Source organism: Eucyclogobius newberryi, unplaced genomic scaffold, assembly GCF_026437365.1.
Source record: "Eucyclogobius newberryi isolate DKJ021-1_F unplaced genomic scaffold, fEucNew1.0.hap1 SCAF_6, whole genome shotgun sequence".
In the NCBI taxonomy this organism is placed as follows: Eukaryota; Metazoa; Chordata; class Actinopteri; order Gobiiformes; family Gobiidae; genus Eucyclogobius; species Eucyclogobius newberryi.
In genome coordinates, this window is record NW_027316278.1 from 11,593,493 (window position 1) to 11,617,752 (window position 24,260).

The window sequence follows — 24,260 nt, forward strand, 5'->3', positions numbered from 1 at the left end:
TACACTGCATTAAAATGTATTCTGTTACTTGCCTACAGTACTTTCACTTTTAGTTGCTTTATATTATAATGTAATAACACGACATAGGATGAAATAGTTAAGTTTTTTAATTGTTACACATCAAGAAAACTTTTATCACAAATGAGAGGAGGAAAAATCGGACTCACGATAAGAGCTGCGTTTTCTATTTTTCTCACTAATTCAGTGACGTTTAAAGCCTAAATTTCACGATCAAATATCACAATGTGTTCTTCTGATTTTAGAAAAGTAACTGTATTCTGCAAACTAACAGAAGAAAGAGTAACTAAACTCTTGAGAATTCTGATGATCCCAACACTTCTTCACTGATAATGAGGGACTAACCCTTTGTTTTGTTTGATGGGTTCTTTTTTTGTAAACTCATTCATGGTAACATTCTGACTACATTTTGAGTTCAAGTCTTTGAGCTTTGAGCAAACAAAAATATACATTAAAAAGTCTAGAAAGATTGAGAAATAAACCTAAAAAATCAGGACAATTCTTCATCAAGGTCACCACATTTCGCTCTTTAATCTTCATCAAAAATCATCTCAAAACCGTCACATTTTTAATCCAAAAGGAACATTTTGAACCCATGCTTTAGTACTTTTACTTGCGTAGATTTTTATATGCAATACTTTTACTTTTAGCTCATATATCGTGCTTTTACTGACAACATTGAGCACTTCTTCCACCTCTGCCAGTTCACAAATGTCTGTGCGAGTGTTGGATGTTGAGGAGAACGAGGACACGAAGTCTTGGATGAAAGGAAAACATTGCAAGCGCAGAAACCAGAAAGACAGACACATGTTGTTCCGTTCAAATATTTGAGTTATTTGTCTGCAGACGGGCGTGGCTCTTCACACAGGTGAGGTCATGTCTTTGAGCCGAGACCACAACAGACATGTGCTTCTGGTGAGTCTGTAACGGCGTGTGATGGAAGAAGAGCTCAAGTTTGTAACGTTTGTAAAAGTACAGACGGGGATAAAACATCACTCAAGTAAAAGTAAAAGCAACACAAACATCTATTTAACTTAAAGATTAGATTATGTTCTTGTTTATTGGTCAGTTTTCTCTCTCAACGTACAGGTTTTCATGTAGAAACAACATTGTTCAATCTCCTAAAGATGTTTTATTGTTTCGTTTAATCCACTTCAGCCATAGATTTCTTTGGGACATTGTAATTTCAAAGGTGTTTTTTATTTAGAGACATATTAAACTTACATTTAAACCACTTAAAATACACACCAAAGTTTACGAGACAAGATTTTGATGGAACGTACAGAAAGATTTGTTTATATCAAATTCTCAGCCGGATTCATTAAAGTTTTAAGTCTAAAAATAAGGTAAAATTCGATCTAGTTTACGCAAGAAATGAAAAAATAACTAACTTTTTTTTGTGTGAACGTTCAGTTTTATTGAAGACTTTAAACAGATGAAATTAACAGAAATAATAAAATAATTGTCATAAGATTGTGACAGAAATAAAAACTGATATTGAGTCGTGTGAAAAAATGTGACCTTTGCAGTCAAATTCATTCAATTTCATGCTTTTTTTTCCTAAGAACATATGAATAAATACATTTACATTAAACAAAGCATTACAACTGAACAAACAGTAACATTTCAAAGTCCGTGCATCAGGGTTTATCCAATAAAAGGCAGTGGAATAATTGAAAACTCTGCAAATCCTTTACGTAAACCTTAAATATACAAATAAATACAAACATCTAATGAATTCGTTCAATAAATAAAAGCACATTTCCAGATAAATACATATAAATACAGATGAATACAGATAAATACATATAAATACAGATAAATACAGATAAATACAGATAAATGCAGATAAATACAGATAATACAGATAAATGAATGCTGTTTACAGTGCGTCCTCGTCGTCGCTGACATGGACCAAGACTTTGGGCGACGGCGCTGAGTCGTCCTCAGACTGAGCCTTGAACAGGAGCGAACACACCTACAACAGGGAAATACAAAGTCAAACACGCTCCAAAAGCACTGCCTGGCGTCTTTAACACGGGTACATTCAGTCAATTCATGAATGGAGCGAAAATGAGATACATTTGTGGGTTTGTTTATCACATTTATCACGATTTATTGGTCTGGTTCGGTATGTTTTAAACTGAGTTACGCAGAATGTCAGGCGTACAAAGTCTTAAATGTAATAAAATGTACTACGAGTTGACACGCCTCCAAAACGGTGACGCGGTCAAAGTCTGGGCACATTTCCAGTAAATGAAAAGCCCTTTGTGCCTTGGCTCACTGTCTCCTCGACCTGAGAGTCAAGGTCCGGATTACAAAAGGTTTTTTAGCAGATTGTAAAAGAAAATCACATGAAAAGCTTTGGTATGTTGAAAGAATCCCTTGACTTAAAGTTATTATAACCAAGAAATTAAACAAAGCAATGATTTTTATAACCCTCTGACTGAAATCTCTATGGGTTAATAAATCAGAACTTTCACCATGAATACAATCTAAATTATATAAAAGCATGAATAATCTGGACAGCCAATCTACTAAATATGTTAAAATGAAATGGGAAAGAGAGGGGAATTTTGTTTTGACGGATGAAGTGCTGGAAAATATACATGCACTTCACAATGGAGGAGCAAAAATCACACGTTTGGAAGGAATTCTGTTGGAAGAATGTGACTCGTTTGGTCATTATCTACAAAGAAATGCTGGATGTTGGAGAGGTTGTGTGTTCTGGGACAGTTACACAGAAACATTGGACAGAAATGAACTAACAACTTGACAACTCACAACTTCACTATGTATTTGGGCCTCAAATCTCCTGCCGTGGACACAGTAAATGGATGACACAAACTGCCCAATGATCAAGAACTGGACGGATTATAACTGACGTGCGGAAAATGACCAACTTTGGACCAAATGGGACGTTTATTTCCTTGTCTTTTATCTTAAATGTGTATCTTGTTCTGTTTGTTGAGGTGACTCCAGAGGGCCACTTTATACATACTATTCTACATAAATAAAAACCAGTTTGCTCTTTGAATATCATTTTCCCTAAAACATCTGATTAAAACAACCTCAAATTCAAACTGAAGCTGATCCTAAACTCTTTGCTTTGTGAAGCTGAGAATCTGAACTTTTGGCTTCTGCTTCTGATTTAACAAGATAACACAAAGGAAAATCACATTACAGATTACAGTCATTATAAAGAAGAGTAAAGCTGCTGTAGATTTGTTCCTTTAAAGAGCTGAAGCCAGAATCATTACAAATTAGATTTAGGGACGTGTAATGAAGTTAGCCCATAGTTTTCCTCATAATGACTCGATTCTGTTTCCACTAGTGATGTGTAAAGGATTTATGAGAGCAAGAACCAGTTAGAAAGGTTTAAATACCTAAGAAAATACTTTAAGGCCTATTATGTTTAGAATTGTAGATTTTTTGTGAGTTTGGAGTACAAACTGATCCTGATTTAAAGGCGGTATGGAGAACGCAGGCAGAAGTGCGCATGCGCCCTGCCCCGTGTGGACCGATACAACACACACGTGCGTTTGTTTATTAGCGCAACGGATCACATCGCATCTCTCGTCTCCCGTAGATTTCTGTCCACTTCTGCGTCAGCTCGAACTGTCTTTCTCCGTCTTCATTTTGCCCCGTACACTGAGGGAACTATATTATGATAGATCCATGCGCTTAGGCAAGCGGAAACGTGGGGACGAGCCTGACGCGGCTGCAGGTGAGCGGTAGGTGCGTTTTATGATTGATACGTGGCAGGACAAATTATTTATCCACGCCACGAGGAAATATGATAAAAAAATTTGCTGAAAAAAATCGTCCATACCACCTTTAACTTAAAATAAGTGGGACAGCTTTATTTTCATATTCTACATTCACAAGGAGCTTGAGCATTCTCTCTTAAAGTGTGATGATAAATGAAGAAATGTCATCAATGAATTAATTCAATGTCATGATGTTCCTGGAGTGATTGAGTCCACATTGTGACATCATCTGGTGTTTTTAAAGTCCATACAGCTTCACCAGACTCACTTTGATCATTTCAGGGCTCAAATTGTTTACACCATCATGAATCTCAACTTTGAAGCAAACAGCTGTTGTTTTAGCCTTCTTTGAACTGCTCCACTCTTCTACTATTCATGACTTTCCTGTATTTTGCTGCAGTATTTTGTATGTTTTTTATTTGATTGAGTTCTTCTCACATTTGTGTTTGCTCTCGAGGTTTATAGTGTATCAACTCAAGTTGTTTTGTCAGTCAAATGTATGAACTTTGAAATAACCAGACAATGTTTAACTTCTGCAGTTAAGCAGTGATTGGTTAAGTTTGAGTTGTTACCATTGAAGGAGCAGGAGAGGGAGCAGGGGCAAAGGTCGGGAGGTCAGAGTGAGACAGGTGCAGCAGCAGAGGGGGCGGGGCCATGTGGGGGCTGCCCTGACTCGAGACCACCAGCTCTGGTGCTACTGAAGTGTCCTGAGGATGGACTGTGACTACAGCTTCCACTGCAGACCTAGAACACAACATAGATCTGAATATTATGACTGGATTGTGTGAGAGTCAAGCAAGTGAGTCACAGACACTCAACAACATGGAATGTTGGGTGAGCAGCTTTGACCTATAATGGGCTGGTGCCCAGTGCATGCTGCAGGTCCGGGTTTGATGGAGCCATCAGGACAACATCATCTGCAAACAGCAGAGATGAGATCCTGTGGTCCCCAAACCGGACACCCTCTGACCCCTGACTGCACCTAGAAATTCTGTCCATAAAAACTATGAACAGAGCCGGTGACAAAGGGCAGCCCTGAGGGAGTCCAACATGCACTGGGAACAGGAACTCTTAATGAACACAGCTCCTGCTCCGGTCATACAGGGGCCGGACAGCCCCGAGCAAAGTCAGAGTCAGGAGCAGGACCCACAGAAGCATCTGGAGGATTATGTATGTTTTAAAACAGCGTTTCATCTTAGCTGTGAGGAGAGGATTCTTGAAAAGTGCAGCTTCATCGCTGACGTTAGCGCTCAGTGACGTCAGTGACTTTGTGCCGCGTGGACAGTCCTCACACAGTGACCGCAGAGGCGTATTACAGGATTATTCACAGTGACACTTACATGACCCACTGTGGCCTGGTTATCCCTGCCACAGACAGAAGGGTGGCTTCTGAAACACGATGCCCACTTAAGAAGCTAAAACTGCCAATCAGGGCTAACTATTTTGACCACAGGCCAGGACGGAGGCTGGACGGTGTAATTATATCTGACCAGGGAAGAGAATGCTGCTGCTGCTGCCAAGGACCTGGGGTTTAGGACGGAAAGTGCCTGTGGCAACAAACTTTATATGTATGAGTGGAATTAATTTAAATGTATCCTGGTGCATGTACAAATAATAGAGAATGAAGTGAATTATTGATGAAAATGTGAAATTGTTTCTTATTAACATTTGGTTTAATAATGCCACTGTCTTTGTTATTAACAGATATTTTAATTTGTGTTTTAGAGTGTATTCCAGATAACAATGATAAAAATATGACTAGTCACAATTAGTTGATTAATTGCAGCTCTACTTAAAACCAACGTCTAATTAGTCATTGCATGTTTGTATATCTGTAGTAACTTTATTTAAAACATTCAAAACCTTTACATTTACCATTTCAAAATAGTCTCTACATTTGTTATAGTGTTTGCAAAACAGTAATAGCGTCATGTTTTTTCATGCAAATAGAATGACATGTTTTTCTTATGTAAACATGAACAAATGTTGTTGAAACAAGTCTTTTTACGTCAAAGTCAGTAGCGCTTTTAAATCATTAATACTTTTTATTTGCAAATATTCTCTATTTAGAAGCCTTCAGTCAGTATATTTCAACCTCTATTGGGTTCTAATGCGTAAGACAGACTTTCTGAGCTCTTTTTAGCTCGTACCTGAATGTTGCGGTTTAGCTCGTACCTGAATGTTGTGGTTTAGCTCGTACCTGGATGTTGCAGTTTAGCTTGTACCTGGATGTTGCGGTTTAGCTTGTACCTGGATGTTGCGGTTTAGCTTGTACCTGGATGTTGCGGTTTAGCTTGTACCTGGATGTTGCGGTTTAGCTTGTACCTGGATGTTGCGGTTTAGCTTGTACCTGGATGTTGCGGTTTAGCTTGTACCTGGATGTTGCGGTTTAGCTTGTACCTGGATGTTGCGGTTTAGCTCGTACCTGGATGTTGCGGTTTAGCTCGTACCTGGATGTTGCGGTTTAGCTTGTACCTGGATGTTGCGGTTTAGCTTGTAACTGGATGTTGCGGTTTAGCTTGTACCTGGATGTTGCGGTTTAGCTTGTACCTGGATGTTGCGGTTTAGCTTGTACCTGGATGTTGCGGTTTAGCTTGTACCTGGATGTTGCGGTTTAGCTCGTACCTGGATGTTGTGGTTTAGCTCGTACCTGGATGTTGTGGTTTAGCTCGTACCTGGATGTTGCGGTTTAGCTCGTACCTGGATGTTGCGGTTTAGCTTGTATCTGGATGTTGTGGTTTAGCTTGTACCTGGATGTTGCGGTTTAGCTTGTACCTGGATGTTGTGGTTTAGCTTGTACCTGGATGTTGTGGTTTAGCTCGTACCTGGATGTTGCGGTTTAGCTCGTACCTGGATGTTGCGGTTTAGCTTGTACCTGGATGTTGCGGTTTAGCTTGTACCTGGATGTTGCGGTTTAGCTTGTACCTGGATGTTGCGGTTTAGCTTGTACCTGGATGTTGCGGTTTAGCTTGTACCTGGATGTTGTGGTTTAGCTTGTACCTGGATGTTGCGGTTTAGCTTGTACCTGGATGTAGTTTGCAGAGGTGTGGGCGTGTGCTGAGAGGCAGCCCTGCTCTCAGAGTCCATCAGAGTGGCCAACACCACCGTAGCCTCCAAAACCATGTCCTCAATGGAGAAGCACACTGGCCTGAGGACATCATTCACAATTACGTTTCAGATAAATTATATAAATATGTTTAATACCAATAAATTATTAACCTGTTAAGCATAGAGCCTACATTTCCTAAAATGCCTAGGAAAAATAGGCTCAGACATAGCCCTTTGGGCTGGACTCTTTGGGATGCTAGCCTTCTGTAGTTTTTGCCTCCGAAGTCTGATTTACTCTGAATATAAGTGGTCTCAAGCTCTGAATGGAGAAATATACCATTTTAAATCCTGCTCAGATTTTCTTGGTAAATGTAAGTCAGAGTAAAGCTGGGGTCTGGGATGGTCTGATTGAGTTTGTGCATTTGTTGGGTTTCGACAATTTCTCTTTAAAAGCAGAAGCTAATTTCATTAAAAATTTGATTTAGAGACTTGTAATAAAGCCCAGGCTGAACCCATATAAGATAAGATAATCCTTTATTGTCCACACATATAGGTCTATTACATCTTGAATTTTAGGGTAATTGTTTTTATTTGTGGATTTAGAGAACAAACTGACCCTGCCTCACCCCAAAATGTTTGATTTGATCTGTTTAACATGGCCAGCAGCTTGATCATTTCCCTTTATCAGATGGTGGACAAAAAGGAATACATGAAGAAAAAGTCAATTATTAATTTTACTAACCTTTATTTATCAAAGAAAGCTCAAAATAAGGCTCAAAATAACAAGAAGCCTTTTGTACATGTTTTCAAGTTAAAATCAGTATCTGGATTTAATATTAGTTTTAGTTTAATTTGTATTGGATTTTCAACACTTTTGACAACCATAATGTCATTTTAAGGATTGCCAAATGTGTTAACAAACCATTTATACATTTAATTGGCTCAAGCCATTCCATGGAATGGAATGCGACGAGTCTTTGTTCTTGCCAGGTTTCTTCTTCTTATCATTATCATTATTATTATTATTCTTATTATTAGGCCCGAGCGCCACAAGCTGGCGAGAGGCCTATTAACCTCGTAAGGCCGTGCGAAGCACGGCTGCGAAAGTGCGCACGTAGTGCGCACGAAATCGAGCGCGAAGCGCTCGCCCACTTCCAAACACTCACTAACGCACTCCTTCACTCATGCACGCCCCGTGCATACTAATTAGTAGTAGGAAAATGGAACATTACCGTTGTAAACGGGCGAAGCCCGTGCAAAAGTGCGCACTAAACGAGCACTTTACATTGAGATGACGACCGCGAAGCGGTCGTCATCCCCATATAAAGCACTCATTTGCGCTAAGTAGCTCACGAATACGTTCCCCATCTCTTGCATGTTCCGTGCATATAAGCATGTAATGCAAAAATTGAACATTATTACTGTATAGAGGGCCAAAAACACAAAGTGGGCGGAGCCCACTCAAAATTAACGAAAGTACCCGTCAGTGACCAGGGACCCACACCATGAGGTAGGAAAGCGCGAGCGCTTTCCGAAAATGTATAGTTTATGATATTTGAAAAATGGGAAACATTGTTTTCGCATCGGAATATTATTCTTTCTTCTTCTTCTTCTTCTTCTCGGGACCAACCCCCCTATTTTTCACCCAGTGAACATTGACGAAAAGTCACAAAAATGTTCACACCTCTAAAAATCGTGCCTCTCTACATTCTGGCTATTTCCCTTTTCTAAAACAAAAAAAATTGGCACGTCAGCGCCCCCAAATGTACCAAAAATGCATTGAGAGATGGGAAATGACCCAAAAAAAATCTGATCGTAGAATCATGAAATTTGGCGCCGAGGTAGATGGTGACAAGAGAAGTAAAAAATATTATTACGGCAATGCCGTCCGCCCAACCAAATGTCGGCCATATTGCTTCAAAAATGGCTAAACATGACTTCGGAGTTTTTCCAAACGTCGTACTTTTACGAACTCCTCCCAGGGCGTTGGCCCTAAAAAGCTGAAATTTGGTGAAAATGCTACTGAGGAGTGGGACATCAAAAGTTATCCAAATTACATTGATACCTCTCACGGTCTCTGTGCGGCGAAGCCGCAAACTGTAGCTAGAATTTCAGAAATCTCCCATATTTAAAATTTCTGCCGTTTGCGCAGATAAAGTCCGAATTGCGTCAAATTAGAATCAGTTGTTAAACTCTTTGCCCTAAACCTACTTGAAGTGAAATAAATTCATTTGGCGCCACAGCGCCCCCTACAGATTTTATATGGAGGTTAAATGTTTAGTTTTGCGAAATTATATGAAATTTGACACACAACTCAATTTTGGCATCCCCATCAAAAAAGTCAATGAGACCCATGTCATAATTGTTATGGCGTTGCCGTAACGATGACCGAAACCTTTCATGTTATTCCAATGGGGAAATCGCCAGAACATGTTTACACTTTAGACTTTCACAAACTCCTCCCAGGGCGTTAGATATATTAACCTGAAATTTGGTGAGACTCATCTTCAGGACCATCAAAAGTTATCCACATTTTCATTCAAAGAGTCACGGTGTCTGTGCGGCAAAGCCGCACATTTTGCCAAGAATTCAAAATAAAATAGCTTTTTGATGGTAAAACAAAGGGGAGAAGATGTGACAGCGTCACAGATTCAGCAGTAGGCATAATAAAAGGACAATTGGGGCGCGTTAGCGCCCCCTCCTCTTGCGGCGTGGCGGCGGTGTGGCGGCGGCGTGGCGAGGGCCGATCATTGCCGCTTGCGGCTATATTTATTATTATTATTATTATTATTATTATTCATGGTCATTTTGCCACAACTCGGGCATTTTTGACCCCCTGAACATCGATGAAAAGTCACACATGGGGACATAGACGCGAACTCAAATAAAATGGAGGTTGTGAGAACGCCCGTCGCAACAGTGCCGACTAGTTCAAAAAAGAAAAAACATGAAACTCTCATCTTTGGCCTTGGCACATGAGACTTGGGACAGTGATAGAGCTACCTTTGACCTCTGACCATTGAGGAGTAAAACACAGCTGGCAGCATCGCTTTATGATAAACAGGAAGTCAGCCATGTTGAATCAAAGTGGCACCGCCACTCTTGACTTTTTTTTTTCAAAATTGTACTTGTCCTAGGTTTTTTGTCTGATCAAGCTCAAAACAACACCTTTTGCATCTAGAGACATTTAAATTTAATAAATATTTTTTAAAATGTTGATATTCTTTATGGTCTCCGCGTAACACGCCCTCAAAAAGGTTTAATTTCCTGTTTTTTCAAGGACAAGTCACGCCTAATGGAATTGATCTATGGAGCTCATATTTCACTAATGCATTTTTATGATCTGATTGGAAATAATTAATACCTATGTAACAAATTTACTCTATAGCGCCCCCAATTTTCATCTGCTGCGGGCGGACAGAACGAGAGAATGCTTGAAGAAAAGAGGTGGAGGTCTGGCGGTGTATGTGAACACGAGCTGGCCCAAACCCGAACACTACACAGTGAGGGAGCAGCTATGTAACAAGGATATTGAACTATTGGCTATTGGTATGAGGCCATATTATCTGCCCCGGGAGTTCTCACATGTGATTTTGATCGCAGTCTATGTGGCCCCGTCTGCCAATGCTGAAAATGCTTGTGAAGCACTGCTCTCCTGCACTTGTAGGCTGCAAACACAGCATCCACAGGCTCTCTTCCTCATCTCTGGTGACTTTAACCACGCTTCTCCCTCTTCTGTTCTACCAACATACACCCAGTATGTTACCTGCCCCACCAGAGAGAATAGAACATTGGACTTGTTTTTTGCCAACACCAAGGAGGCTTATTCTTCTTCCCCCCTCCCTCCCCAGGGCAGCTCGGACCACAACCTTGTACATCTGAGGCCTGTGTATGAACCCATCGTGCGCAGGCAGCCTGTGGTGTCCCGTGAGGTGAGGATGTGGTCTGCTGAGAGCGAGGAGGCTCTGAGGGACTGCTTCAGCACCACTGTCTGGACTGAGCTTTATGACCCACATGGGGAGGACATCAACACCATCACAGAGTGCATCACGGACTACATCAACTTCTGTTTTGAGAACATTGTTCCCTCCCGGACGGTGCGGTGTTTTCCAAACAACAAGCCATGGATTAACCGTGAACTGAAGGCTCTGCTGAAGGAGAAGAAGAGAGCCTTCAGGTCAGGGAACAAGGAGGAGCTGAGGACTGTGCAGAAGGAGCTGAGGAGGAAGATCAGGCAGGCTGAGGCCGGCTACAAGAGGAGGATGGAGGAGCAGCTGCAGCAAAAGAACATTCAGGGAGTGTGGAGGAGCCTGAAAACCATCTCGGGCTTCAAAATCCCCCCTGCCCAGACAGAGGGGGATCTACAGTGGGTGAATGATTTAAATGCTCACTTCTTGAGGTTTGATCGGTCACCCGCCCCTCCCCCTGCACAGCTGCATGCTCCCTCTTCCACAGCTGGACAATGCCCTGCATCTGTTCCTCTTCGCTTATCTGCCCCGGACCATCAGCTCCCCACTTCGCCTGGACTCACCCATCCCCCCAGCACACGGTCCCCCTGCCAACCACTGACTGTCACAGCAGCACAGGTGAGGAGTGAGCTGAAGAGGATTAAAGTGAGGAAGGCAGCAGGACCTGATGGCATCAGCCCCAGGCTCCTTAAGTCCTGCGCAGATGAACTGTGTGGAGTTATGGAGCATGTCTTCAACATGAGCCTGAAGCTGAGGGTGGTACCACAGGTCTGGAAGACCTCCTGTCTGGTACCTGTGCCCAAGACACCGCGCGCCAAAGACCTCAACAGCTTCAGGCCAGTGGCTCTCACGTCCCAGCTGATGAAGACACTGGAGCGGCTAGTCCTGGACCACCTCCGCTCCACCGTGAGCTCAGCCATGGACCCGCTGCAGTTTGCATATCGGTCTGGCATCGGAGTGGAGGACGCCGTCATCTCCCTGCTGCACCGCTCTCTCTCTCACCTGGAAAAGCCTGGCAGCTCTGTGAGGATTCTGTTCTTCGATCTTTCCAGCGCCTTCAACACCATCCAGCCGCTGCTCCTGAGGGACAAGCTGGAGACTGCTGGTGTGGAGTATGACCTGGCAGAGTGGATCCTGGACTACCTCACAGACCGACCCCAGTTTGTGAGAGCACGGGACTGTGTGTCTGACACTCGGACCTGCAGTGTGGGGGTGCCCCAGGGCACTGTCCTCGCGCCCTTTCTCTTCACCCTTTACACTGCAGACTTCAGACATGACACGGACAGCTGTGTCCTGCAGAAGTTCTCTGACGACTCTGCCATCATCGGACTCATCAGGGACGACGATGACGGGGAGTACAGAGGACTGGCGCAGGACTTTGTGGACTGGTGTCAGCGGAACCACCTCCTCATCAACGCGGGGAAGACCAAGGAGATGGTGGTGGATTTCCGCAGACGCCACCCCACTGCCCCCTCACCAGTGAGCATCCAGGGAAGGGACATTGAGAGAGTGGACTCATACAAGTACCTGGGTGTTCATCTGAACCACAAACTGGACTGGACTCATAACACAGACGCACTGTACAGGAAGAGCCAGAGTCGGCTCTACCTCCTGAGGAGACTCAGGTCTTTTGGAGTGACAGGGCCACTCCTGAAGACCTTCTACGACTCTGTGGTGGCATCAGCCCTCCTGTATGGTGTGGCCTGCTGGAGCAGCAGCATCACAGAGAGGGAGAGGAAGAGGCTGGACAGAGTCATCAAGAAGTCCAGCTCCGTCCTGGGCTGTGCTCTGGACTCGTTGCAGGAGGTGGGGGACAGGAGGGTCCTGGCTAGATTCACATCTATGCTGGACCATGAGTGTCACCCCCTGCAGGACACTCTGTCCGCTCTGGAGAGCAGCTTCAGTGAGAGACTGATCCACCCTCGATGTGCGAAGGAAAGGTTCCGTAGGTCTTTCCTTCCTGCTGCTGTCAGACTTTATAACAAAAACTGTTAGTACTGAACACTCGCAATACTGACCTAACCTAATACTGATGTGCAATTCTGTCAAATGTGCAATTGCTGTTGGAATTCAGGTGCAGTTCATGTGCAATTACTGTGAAATTCATGTGCAATCTATGTGCTGTCGTGACACATATTCATGTGCAATTACTGTCGTGATCACATGCAATGGTATTTATGTATTTATTTATTTATTTGTCTATGGGAGTTTTTATTTATTTATAGGAGATCTTCTACTGAAAGTGTTTTTCAGACTTCCTATAAGTGATCTGTTCTTCTGTATCTACCTCTGTATCTACCTGCGTTGCACCAATGAAATCTCCCCATGTGGGACAATAAAGGAATATCTTATCTTATCTTACCCATTGTGTGAAAAACTCAACATTGTCTGATTTGTTTGAAACTCATGGTTTATATTCTCCTCAAGACGCCATGAAAAAAAGTGCATGACAGATATTGTGTATTTTCACAATTGGCCAGCAGAGGCGCAATGAATGCCTTCACTTCCAATATCTTATCTTATCTTATCTTATCATTTCCTCTCGCGCTGCGGTCTTAGCATTAGCGTTAGCGTTAGCATTAGCATTATTATTATTTTATTCTTTAGGCTTTATTCTTTAAAGACTTTATTCTTTAGACTTTATTCTTTAGACTTTAATCTTTAAACTTTGTTCTTTAGGCTTTATTCTTTAGACTTTATTCTTTTGACTTTATTCTTTTGACTTTATTCTGTCTGCCACACCTCGGGTATTTTTGAACATCAATGAAAAGTCAGGGGTCACCGAGGCTCTCTCTCTTTCTCCCTGCTCAGGTCTGCGTTCAGCACGATCTTGCAACTTGTCAGGACAAACTAATATTTGAATCGCAGACTACACAATCATCGACGGTGAATTACTGAGCGTCGTTTGGTATGCCGCAAAACGCAGCAGAAAACATGGACGGGCGGGAAGGCGGTCGCGCAGGAGGCGAGAGCCATCATCGCCACTACCGCGGCTTTAATTATTGTTGTTATTGCATTCATGATGTTGTTTTTCTTTATGTGCCACATTTCTGAGGAAAAGACTACCTGAATCAGAACATATTTGCCTTGATTGATTTTGATTTGATTCCTATGTTTAGGCCTGTTCAAAACAATGATGAGCAAAATAAAAAGACTAAGCATAATATTGGGTATAATATCTTACATCAAAACAGAGAAAAATCTTAGCCTTAGACTTACTTTCCAGCTGCTCCAAAGTAAATTGACACAGGCAGACAATGCGACTCTGCGAACCACAGTAATCCCTGAAACAGACAAATGAGAAAAAAAACAAAAACGTTGAATAATCTCACACAAAATCACTCTGGGAACGTTTAAAATGCTTTATCTTGGCTTATTCATTTTAGAGGGCATATGCAGGGAGCCTAAAGTAAAATGTAACATCTTTTAAAGACTTTTTGAATAATAAGACCACCTCATCTCTAAGTGATAACTAAAATTGAACATTTAACTAGATTAATTGTTTGAGTCAAAGCAAAAGAACACTGCCCTTGTAAGTTAAGAAAGAATAACTAGAAAAAATAGATCTGTGAAATAAATCTAATACAAACTAATGAAAAACTCTAAACCAAAAAGTAAAACAAAATAAGATTCATAACATTGTGATTAAGATTTGATGATACTTTTAAAGAACCTGCAGACACCCTGTTTTAGGAGGATATAATGTATAAATATATATATAATGTATAATATAGGGTATAATGTAAAACCCTGGTCTGTATCCTGTAGAGCGGATTATTTGGCGTGGCTCAGTGCGGCGGGGCAGAGACGGGCTAATGAGGAGCCTCTCAGCGGGACGTCCCACAAACATCAGAGCATTAGGGACACTCAAAACCAGGTCAAATCTATTCCTGCAGAAAAACGGTGAATACTACAGACAAAACCCACACAGCACATGTCAGGAAATGACAAACTAACTGTACATTTCACAACAATCACATTGTATCAGCTTGAACGTTGCTCATTTCTTTGTTGCTTCCTGTCACGATAAATCAACTTATCGTGCAATAAATAAAAGCCGGAACAATATTTTTAGGCCCGAGCCCCAGCAGGGGGAGGGCCTATTGCTCCCGCAACGCTGCCGAAGGCAGCGTTGCAACTGTCTGACCAAACATGCGGGCGCAGCCCGCATGTTTGGTACCCCGTCGCCCCTGGCAAGTACAGTGAACTAGCCCATGCCGAAGGCATGGATCATGCATACTTACTCCTGCTATGACAGAAATAGTCAACAATTAGTGAATGGGCGTAGCCCATTCACTAATTGTTGACAACAGCAGCGCGAAGCGCTGCATTCCTCCAAAAACCCTCCTGGCATCGTCCCGTATGCGAGAATCCATGCCGCAGGCATGGGCCATGCTTGTATCTGCTCAAATCAATGGAAGTCTATGGGGAGTGGGCGGGGCATCCCGACGGAATAGGGAGTGACGAGCGCGTAAGCGCTCGTAATGATAATTCCACCCCATGGCGGCATCGGGAAGGCTTAGAGCTTTCAAACGATGTATCATTTGTTGTTATAGTAAAAACGGCTATATTGTTTTTGCTAAAAATATTATTATTATTATTATTATTATTATTTTTCTTGTTCTTCTTCAGCGCTTTGATCTCTAATTTGACCCCCTGAACATGCTCAAAAACTCACCAAACTTTGCCCAAAATTCAGAATCGGTGAAAAATTTTATTTTTTCTGGGCCATTTTTTTTTTCGTTAAAAAATGGCGCGACAGCGCCACCGACAAAAGTCAAAATACATTGCGCCTATGGGAGACGCCCCGAGGTCAACTTTGGCGTAAAGCTACGAAATTCGGGACACGCATTCCTCTCGTGAGGATAAACAAAAAAAAACATTGTGGCCACGCCCCCAAACTTACCCTATGGCCGCCATCTTCCTTTGAAAATGAAAACAAGCTGAGTTAGCCATTTTGTTTACGTCAAACTTTGACGAACTCCTCCTAGGGCGTTTTGCCCACCGACTTCAAAATCGGCGTACGTCCTCTGGACAAGTGGGGCATCTAAAGTTATTCAATTTTTTGAGATACCTTTTACGGTCTGTGTGCGGCGCAGCCGCAAAGTTGGACAACTTATTTTGGAATATTGCAGGTCTAAAAATTGCTCCCATTTGATCAAAACCAGTCCGATTAGGACCAAATTTGAATCAGTTGTTAAACTTTCTAGTTTGGACCAGTTTAGGCTGACAAAATTGAAATGGCAGTGATAGCGCCCCCTACAGAGTGACCTTTAAATTAACATTGAAGGTCAAAAATTAGTTTTACCAAAATTGTCTAAACTTTACCCAAAATTCTATTTTGCCGTCCCGATCACAAAAGCCAATCACAAAAATGCCTAAATTTTTACGCCGTAGTCGTAGCGATGACAGAAACCTCCCATGTTATCCCTATGGGAAAACCACAAAATCTCTCAAATTACCACATTTTTATGTTTTACACTTTAACGAAGTCCTCCTAGTGCGTTTTGCCCACCAACCTCAAAATCGGTGTACGTCCTCTAGACAAGTGGTGTATCTAAAGTTATCCAAATTTTAAGGATAACTTTTACGGTCTTTGTGCGACGGAGCCGCAAACGTTTCCCAGAATTCTGACTATTTGGCCTTCAGAGTGGCCTATAAACAATAGAGTTTTTCCAAATGACATGATATTTTGAACAAAATTCTAATTTGCCATCCTGATCATAAAAGTATGAGAGCCAAAGTCATATTTTGTACGGCGTAACCGTAGCGTTGACAGAAACATCCCATGTTATCCTTATGGGAAAATCGTAGAATCGCTCAAATCACCACATTTTTACGCTTCACACTTTAATGAACTCCTCCTAGGGCGATTGTCCGATCAAGTTCATATTTGGAGAATATCATCTACACAAGCGGGGCATCAAAACTTACCCATATTTTGATTCTAAGTGCTACGGTCTCTGTGTGGCGGACCCGCAAATATATGTCAGAAATGGGAAAACAGCGAAATCTCTAAAATCACCACATTTTTACGCTTCACACTTTAACGAACTCCTCCTAGGGCGATTGCCCGATCAAGCTCATATTTGGGGAAAATCATCTACACAAACGGGGCATCAAAAGTTATCCATATTTTGATTTTAAGTGGTACGGTCTCTGTGTGGCGGACCCGCAAATATATGTCAGAAATGGGAAAACAGCGAAATCTCTAAAATCACCACATTTTTACGCTTCACACTTTAACGAACTCCTCCTAGGGCGATTGCCCGATCAAGCTCATATTTGGGGAAAATCATCTACACAAACGGGGCATCAAAAGTTATCCATATTTTGATTTTAAGTGGTACGGTCTCTGTGCCGTGGAGCTGCAAATATACTGTCACAAATGGGAAAAACGCCAAATCCTTGAAATGTTCACATTTACGCTTCACACTTTAACAAACTCCTCCGTGGGCAATAGCTCGATCAAGCTTTACTTTGGGAAAAATCATCTACACAAGCGGGGCATCAAAAGGTATCCATATTTTTATTCCAAGTGCTACGGTCTCTGTGCGGCGGCGCAGCAAATTTGACTGACACTTGTGTTCATTTGCACTGGATTGGCCATGTCCAATGTGTCGCCGTCTGTCAAGTTCTTTTTTTATTCAAGACACAATAAGGGCGCCATCTTTATCAAGTCAAAAGCGCAGAGTCGGAAGGCCGGCGGCCCGCGAGGGCCGTTGGATGCCGCTTGCGGCTTTAATTTGAGTTTGTTTTTATTTTTTTGTTGTACAATAGTTGTAGAGGGTTGTTGAAGTAACTTCTATAGCTAATTATAGATATTAATAATTCTGCTACTCATTTATTGCAGTGCATTTTTTTTTAAAACCATATAATATATCTACAAAATTATTGGGTTTATTTTCCTGCTTTCATTAGAGTTAATTTTGGATGTTTTTGTTGCACTAAAACGTATCCATAACTGTGCCAACAAAATTTACTCCTTTTCCTGGAGCTAATATTCTACAGTATGGCATAAAACATCTAACATCTTTTATCTGTGTGGAGAATGTTCTGAAGTGTGGTTTTAACTCTCTATTCTTCTTCTCACTTCTTAAAGTTACACTGTGCCTTTAGTCTTGTGTACTGTCCTTGTTGGGGTAATGCAATAAGACAAAAACACAATGTCCTCAGCTAATTCAATTTCACAATGGAGATTCAGCTGCTTTTGTTCTAGCCTTTCCCTGTCAAAGGGATCACAACAGTGTTAGTAAGAAGACGGATAAAGATGTCATGATCTTGATTACTGAGATCACAAACAAACAGAACAAACAGTGAAATGTTAATATATAATGTAAAAAGACAACATAGCATTAAAACGTTGGTTTGTTCTGCATTTTAAAGAACAGATCATTTATATCACTTATAGGAAGTTTGAAAAAACACTTTCAGTAGAAGATCTCCTATAAACAAAAACTCCCATAGACAAAAAATATTCCTTTCCTGATTTTAGGAAAGTAGCTGTATTCTGAACACCAAATGAAAACAGTTATGGTAAATGAGTCTAAATTTATACAGTTATGGTAAATGAGTCTAAATGAGTCTTCTGAATACTTATTTTCAGTACATGTAATTAGTTACCAGTACTTCTCAACACATCACCCATCTTGACTGTATAAATGTCTTGTGTGAAAAATACATAAACTATTAAGTGAGAGGAAATCACTCTGACCAGAGTGTATACTATATATACAGTATTATATTTCCCTTGCATTTCTCAGTTCAACATTGTCTCACAGGAGCCATATCATTTTCCATGGCATACCATTGTCTAATTCTGACATAATGTAGTCTAACTGGAGCCTCACTGTCCTCCACAGTCTCAATACACTTGCTTTTTGAGGTGTAAACACTCAAAGATAAGATAATCCTTTATTGTCCACACATGGGGAGATTTCATACTAAGTTGACTCTAGGAATCATACTATGTAAAGTTTTCAAGTCCCCCTGGACGTGTAGTGATGGTGAATAAATCAACAGTTGGTCCTTTACTTTTACCCTTTCTTGGACTATCTGAAAACTTTTACAAAAAGGTTGTCCTTGGGCAACCTTCCCCATTTACAGCATGAATGTGACGTAGGGAGGTCAGGAAGTGTTTTTTTATAGTTTATTCATGATTACTGGGACCGCGACTCAACCACAGTGAACACATTTTCTATCATTCCCATTGTTTTACGCATTAGTAATACTCAAGTCACAACCAGCTTCAGATAACAAATTAGTTTTAACTATTGATTGAATAATTACAAGTATCAACTAAATAATCTTGACGTTCCAAGGACATCTAGAATAAGCCCTAGCATTAATATCAATCATTTATCCAGCGCTAACACCTGCACAAACATTTACGGCGCTGTGATCCTGCGTGATTGTATCGTGCAGACACATCACCAGTGGCCTTTAACGCAAATTATGCATAGTAAAAATAGCTCAAGTTGTAAAAGGCCAAAACTAAAGCACATACTGTCCGTCCAGTAAAGATGAGTGGTAGCTCTATGCCAAAGTTCACGTGTAAAATGATCTGGATGGCTGAACACTGCGGCGTAAAGATCAGAGACGGAAGTGCACGCGCCACGGAAACATCGACCACGTTCAAAATACAGCGCTGCATGTGACTGGAAGAAGACAGAAATAACCCTCACCCGCAGCTCCTTTAAACAGAAAGTAATGTCCGACTCCACTCCAACCTGGAAGTAATCGAACTCATCTGGGTGTAAGGACATCTCCGTGTGCATCATCTTCATGTGACCTGACGCATACAGCACATACAAGCAGCCACATATAGTTTAGCGACGGTATCTCTGGGTTTACTGGCGTCTGAGGAGAGCTACGTCACTGTGTGGTTTAGGTTGTACAGACATTAGAGTAAAGTACAGCCCTTAAATACAACTGTGTAGAGGTATTTGGGCTTTATTTTAGCCAGTTTCACAGTGGATGCTTTTTACTTTACTTCACTACATTTTTTAAGATAAGATAATCCTTTATTGTCCACACATGGACTGTAAAGTAGAGAAAGAGTCGTTTTCAGACGGTTTGAGGGGTTATTTTTAGTCCAAGTTCATTTGAGTTCGGCACTGAGCAAACGAGTAGAAAGTATATAACATTTACTTGAAAATACTGTTTGGTGCGATATTCACTGTCCATATAACAGCTGTAAACAAGAGTGTTACTATTGTTATTATTATTTTCTACTTTTTATTAAGAGTATAAGAGTTTTATAAGAGCTTTTCTATTAAGAGTGTTTTTTTAAAGTTTTTTGTAAGTTGTCTGTTCTTTATTATTTACTTCTGTACTTTGTGTTGCAACACTGCAATTTCCCCAATGCGGGACAAATAAAGGCTTATCTTATAAAATAGATTCACTACTTCAAATAGATTGCTACTGCTGGCTAAAGATCTGCACAAATCTTTATCAAAATCACTAAATTTAACCCTTTTCAGTCCAGTTCAAACATGTAGTGGAGCAGAAAGTACAAATACTTGCTCTCAGAGGTCATGAAGTAAAAGTAAAAAGTATCCCATGTCAAATTGACTTGATTTAAGTACAGATACCTAAACTGTTAATGTAATTACAGCACTTTTACTGAATAACCTGAACCACACTAGTACTTATAATATACACTGTAGTTATAGTTACGCTCACTTACCATTCCCTCCTTCGTAATAATTTCTCAGACTGACTTTAGCAGAAGATACTGACAGTGTGATTTCCTCCTGAGAGGCTGGAAAATGCATCACCATTTCCCAGAGAAGCCTGTGAGCACAACACATGCATCAGTTTACACTTTTTAAACGAGTGCCGTGTAAAATAAAGAGATATTAGGAGAGCTGTATTGACTTGGCCGGAGCTTTGAGCACGTTGGGGCAGAGGTCAGAGGTGAACGCAGCCTGAAGAGCCTCACACTCCTGGAAACGCAGGTTGTGGGTTCTGACGATGCCTTGAACGTGAAGCGCACAGTTTGACCACAGCGCCACCTACTGCTGATTTACATAATTACATGGCAGATGTAGGGGACACACTCAATAACAGTTTTTAAGTTGAATAGTGTGAAATAAAACATGTGAAAGATATTTTTTTCAATCAGATATTAAATGTATGATATTATATGTAAGTAAGTAAGTAACACAGACAGACAGACAGGACAGTGCTTCACAAAAACACAGAATAAAACAATAAAAACACAAAAAACTTACAGTGAGCAATACATATACAACAATAAACAGTCAAATCAGTCCCTAAAGTAAATGTAATTAAAAGGCTCGACTAAATAAAAAGGTTTTGAGCTGACCCTTAAAAGCAACAACAGAGTCCAGTGACCGTATGGCCCTATGATTACAAATAATTTAGTCTTATCATGCGGTTTTGAGGGGGGACATTACTGCACTTGTCTTGAATGTGTTTAGAAATATATGATATCTCATGTCAAATAAGATAAGATAAGATATGCCTTTGTAGTCACTAGTCACACTCGCCTAATATCTATATAATATCAGGCCTACCGTGTTTGCAGAAGAACTTCATGTTCACCAGGTCGTCTTCGATGGACACCTGACAGCGCTCCACGGTGCGTTCGATGGAGGGCAGGCGAAAGAGGGGCAGTACGGCCTACAGACAGTGAAGAGTACTTTGAATGACTTTGAGTACACACTGTGGTCCACAAATGCACTTGTCTTGCCTTTGACATGATCATTTTAGTGTTTTGTAGTGTAGGGTGACCAGATTTTCAAGTTTAAAAACTGGGACACACCCGGGTTGGAGTGGGAATTAATAATAACGCAGTAAAAAGTTTAAAAAAATGCAGGTAATTAAGTACATTTGTATGCACTCAGATCCTTCTTACCTCTTTCACAGCACACTTGTGAGTCAGTGTGTAATCTGAGACTTTTATCAGTGGAAATGAGTGCATCTTTTGTGTTTTGGTGATTCTAAAGCCAGATTTTCTCTAGTTTGGCTAAAGAAACAACAACGTATTCCTTTTTTACTGTTGGCAGGTCTGAAAGTGGTCAAAACTGGGACAACTGGGACATGTCTTGAATAAAACTGGGACAAATCAATGGTTTTGGATACATCTGCTGGCACATGGGACACAGGGCTCAAAACTGGGACTGTCCCGGGTAAATAGGGACTTCTGGTTGTGTAGTGAAATGACTGTTTGTGGTGGTACCTTGATGTGCAGTTTACACCTGATGCCCTCATTGCCCTTCTTTGGGCCTGAGGTCAGGTTGTACTGGTGGAAAAACAGTGGCGAGAAGAGGAAGCAGGAGTAGGCCGAGTGGGCAGAGTTCACGGATCTCAGGGCCAGCTAATGAGAAAGAACACCACATAGAATTAGCTGGTGGAGAGTAATCGGTTTACGTTGCTGAATATTTACCCCTTTGTCCATTGGGTCGAACCACATTTGATCTCCGAGCCGCGCCAGCGCGTGCACAGCCTTTCCAAACGCTGTAACGCACATATAAACAACTTTCACTCAAATTACAACTATAAATTATAATTAATTTAACAAATCCATACTACAGATCTATTTCAGATATGAATATGTGTTCAAAGTTCTGATAAATAGGGATATATAGGCAGTCCATGGTTATAACTTAAAGAGAACACAATTAGCTTCCATTTATTTATGTAGCATTCTGATGCTAATAATTAGCAAACATACGTCAATGTGTCAAACGGACTAATGAAAGAAGGAAACGGCATTGACAAAAGAAATAAGATATTTCAGTTGAGTTTATTTAACTTAAACACAGTTTCTTACCTTTAACGCAGTTTCCCTCAACGACACAGTGCATTTTTGAAGATTGGAAAAGTTTCAAGTCACAGTTGTTTTATCCAGTGTGATTCAGTGTGACCTGTGCTTAACTGTTGGAAAAACTAAATACAATTCAAATAATATTCTATTCATAGTAACGTTAAATAATAATTATGTAATTATAAATAATGGTTTAATTTAGGAGACATTTGACGGAAAATGGAAAATACACTCATTACATTTATTATTTTAAACACATAATAAAATACATTAATATTTTACATAAAATCATGGTTTATGAGTAATTGAGTTAGAAATGCACATATTACTATTTAGTAATTTTTCGTTTGTTTTTTAGTTTTCAATATTATTATAAACCTACTCAAACCTTAACCATATATTCTATATAGTCAAAGATAAGAATTTGCTGGAATCAAATCTATAACAATAAAAAAAAAAAATCAAATCGGCTTCGTATGATGCACCAGCTTCAGACCAGCTCCAGACCAGCTCCAGACCAGCTTCAGACCAGCTCCAGACCAGCTTCAGACCAACTTCAGACCAGCTTCAGACCATGTTCAGACCAGGTTCAGACCATCTCCAGACCAGCTCCAGACCAGCTTCAAACCAGCATCTCTGGGACAGGAAAGGACCAGGCAAGCAGACTGGACTTAACTTTATTTCAGGTTTGAAGGCCGACTCGAACACTGAACTGCAGAGGGCTTGGATTAATGTTGTAATTGTGCAGAGTTTCTGTACAATGACCACTGTACATTTTGGTCAGAAATATTAGAGCTTCAGGGGAATCAAATCACTGTTTGTCCAGCAGCAACAGCAGGATGTAAAACAGAACAATGGTCCGTCCTCATGTTAATGCAGTTTGTTTTGATTCAATCCATCCTGTGCTAATGGCCCAATGAAGTTTAGTCCTGGTTTAGTCCATGATGAGGTCAGCACGTGTTCTCCTCATGTTTATTTCCTGTTCAGGGTCTAGTCTGGGTTCATCCTGGTTCAATGCATATATAAAAGTGTGACCATGGAAATACCCTGCTTGCATGTTGCCACTATTCTAATGTTCATATTTATTCAAGCAAGTCAAATTGTTCTATTACTGTTCCCTCTATCTTTCTTGCAGCAACACAAGACGCCAAGTGTGGAATTTGTGCACAGAACCAGTGCTAAACCCAAAACTAGGAACACATTTTCCTCGAGAGCAGGACTTTGTTGACCACTGCTCTGATGAGGATGTTCTGCAGACGGACTTCCCTTTTCAATCAGCTGTAATCTTCAGACACACTGTACTAAAAGGAGAAGTGACGTGTGCGGAAGACGCCGCACAGAGCAGAGATCTGAGAACGGAAGTGAGAGACGCAGATGTTTCTTCTGTTTCTTTGTAAGTCCAACCTCTGCTCTGAAGCGTACGCCTGGCATCTTTTTTATTTCATATTATTTTGGCACCAGCAAACCACATGTGCTGCTATGCCTTGTTTAAATGTGGTATATTGTGCTTTTTTAAGGTCTTTAGTATTAAACTACCATTATTTTACATTTCTTCATAGTAAACTGCAATATTGATCTTAAAAGACAGTAACAAGCGGCAGATTTATGTGGTTTTAATGTTGGAAAAAGGCGACCTGCCGTGGGAATAGCAATATGCACTGT

At 41.0% G+C, this 24,260-nt stretch overlaps 1 protein-coding gene across 1 annotated transcript; it reads right to left on the bottom strand.

Moving 5' to 3' along the window:
* Positions 1–1,878: 1,878 nt before the first annotated feature.
* Positions 1,879–22,693, bottom strand: rad9b (RAD9 checkpoint clamp component B). Its single transcript, XM_072433336.1, has 11 exons — positions 22,605–22,693; positions 22,218–22,288; positions 22,011–22,148; positions 21,346–21,451; positions 20,684–20,783; positions 20,493–20,599; positions 19,489–19,595; positions 14,024–14,088; positions 6,814–6,936; positions 4,361–4,532; positions 1,879–1,996 (listed from the first exon to the last, which is right to left on the bottom strand). Exons 1-11 carry the CDS (start codon positions 22,636–22,638, stop codon positions 1,901–1,903), a joined length of 1,119 nt encoding a protein of 372 aa, XP_072289437.1. The 5' UTR covers positions 22,639–22,693; the 3' UTR covers positions 1,879–1,900.
* Between the last annotated feature and the right edge of the window lie 1,567 nt (positions 22,694–24,260).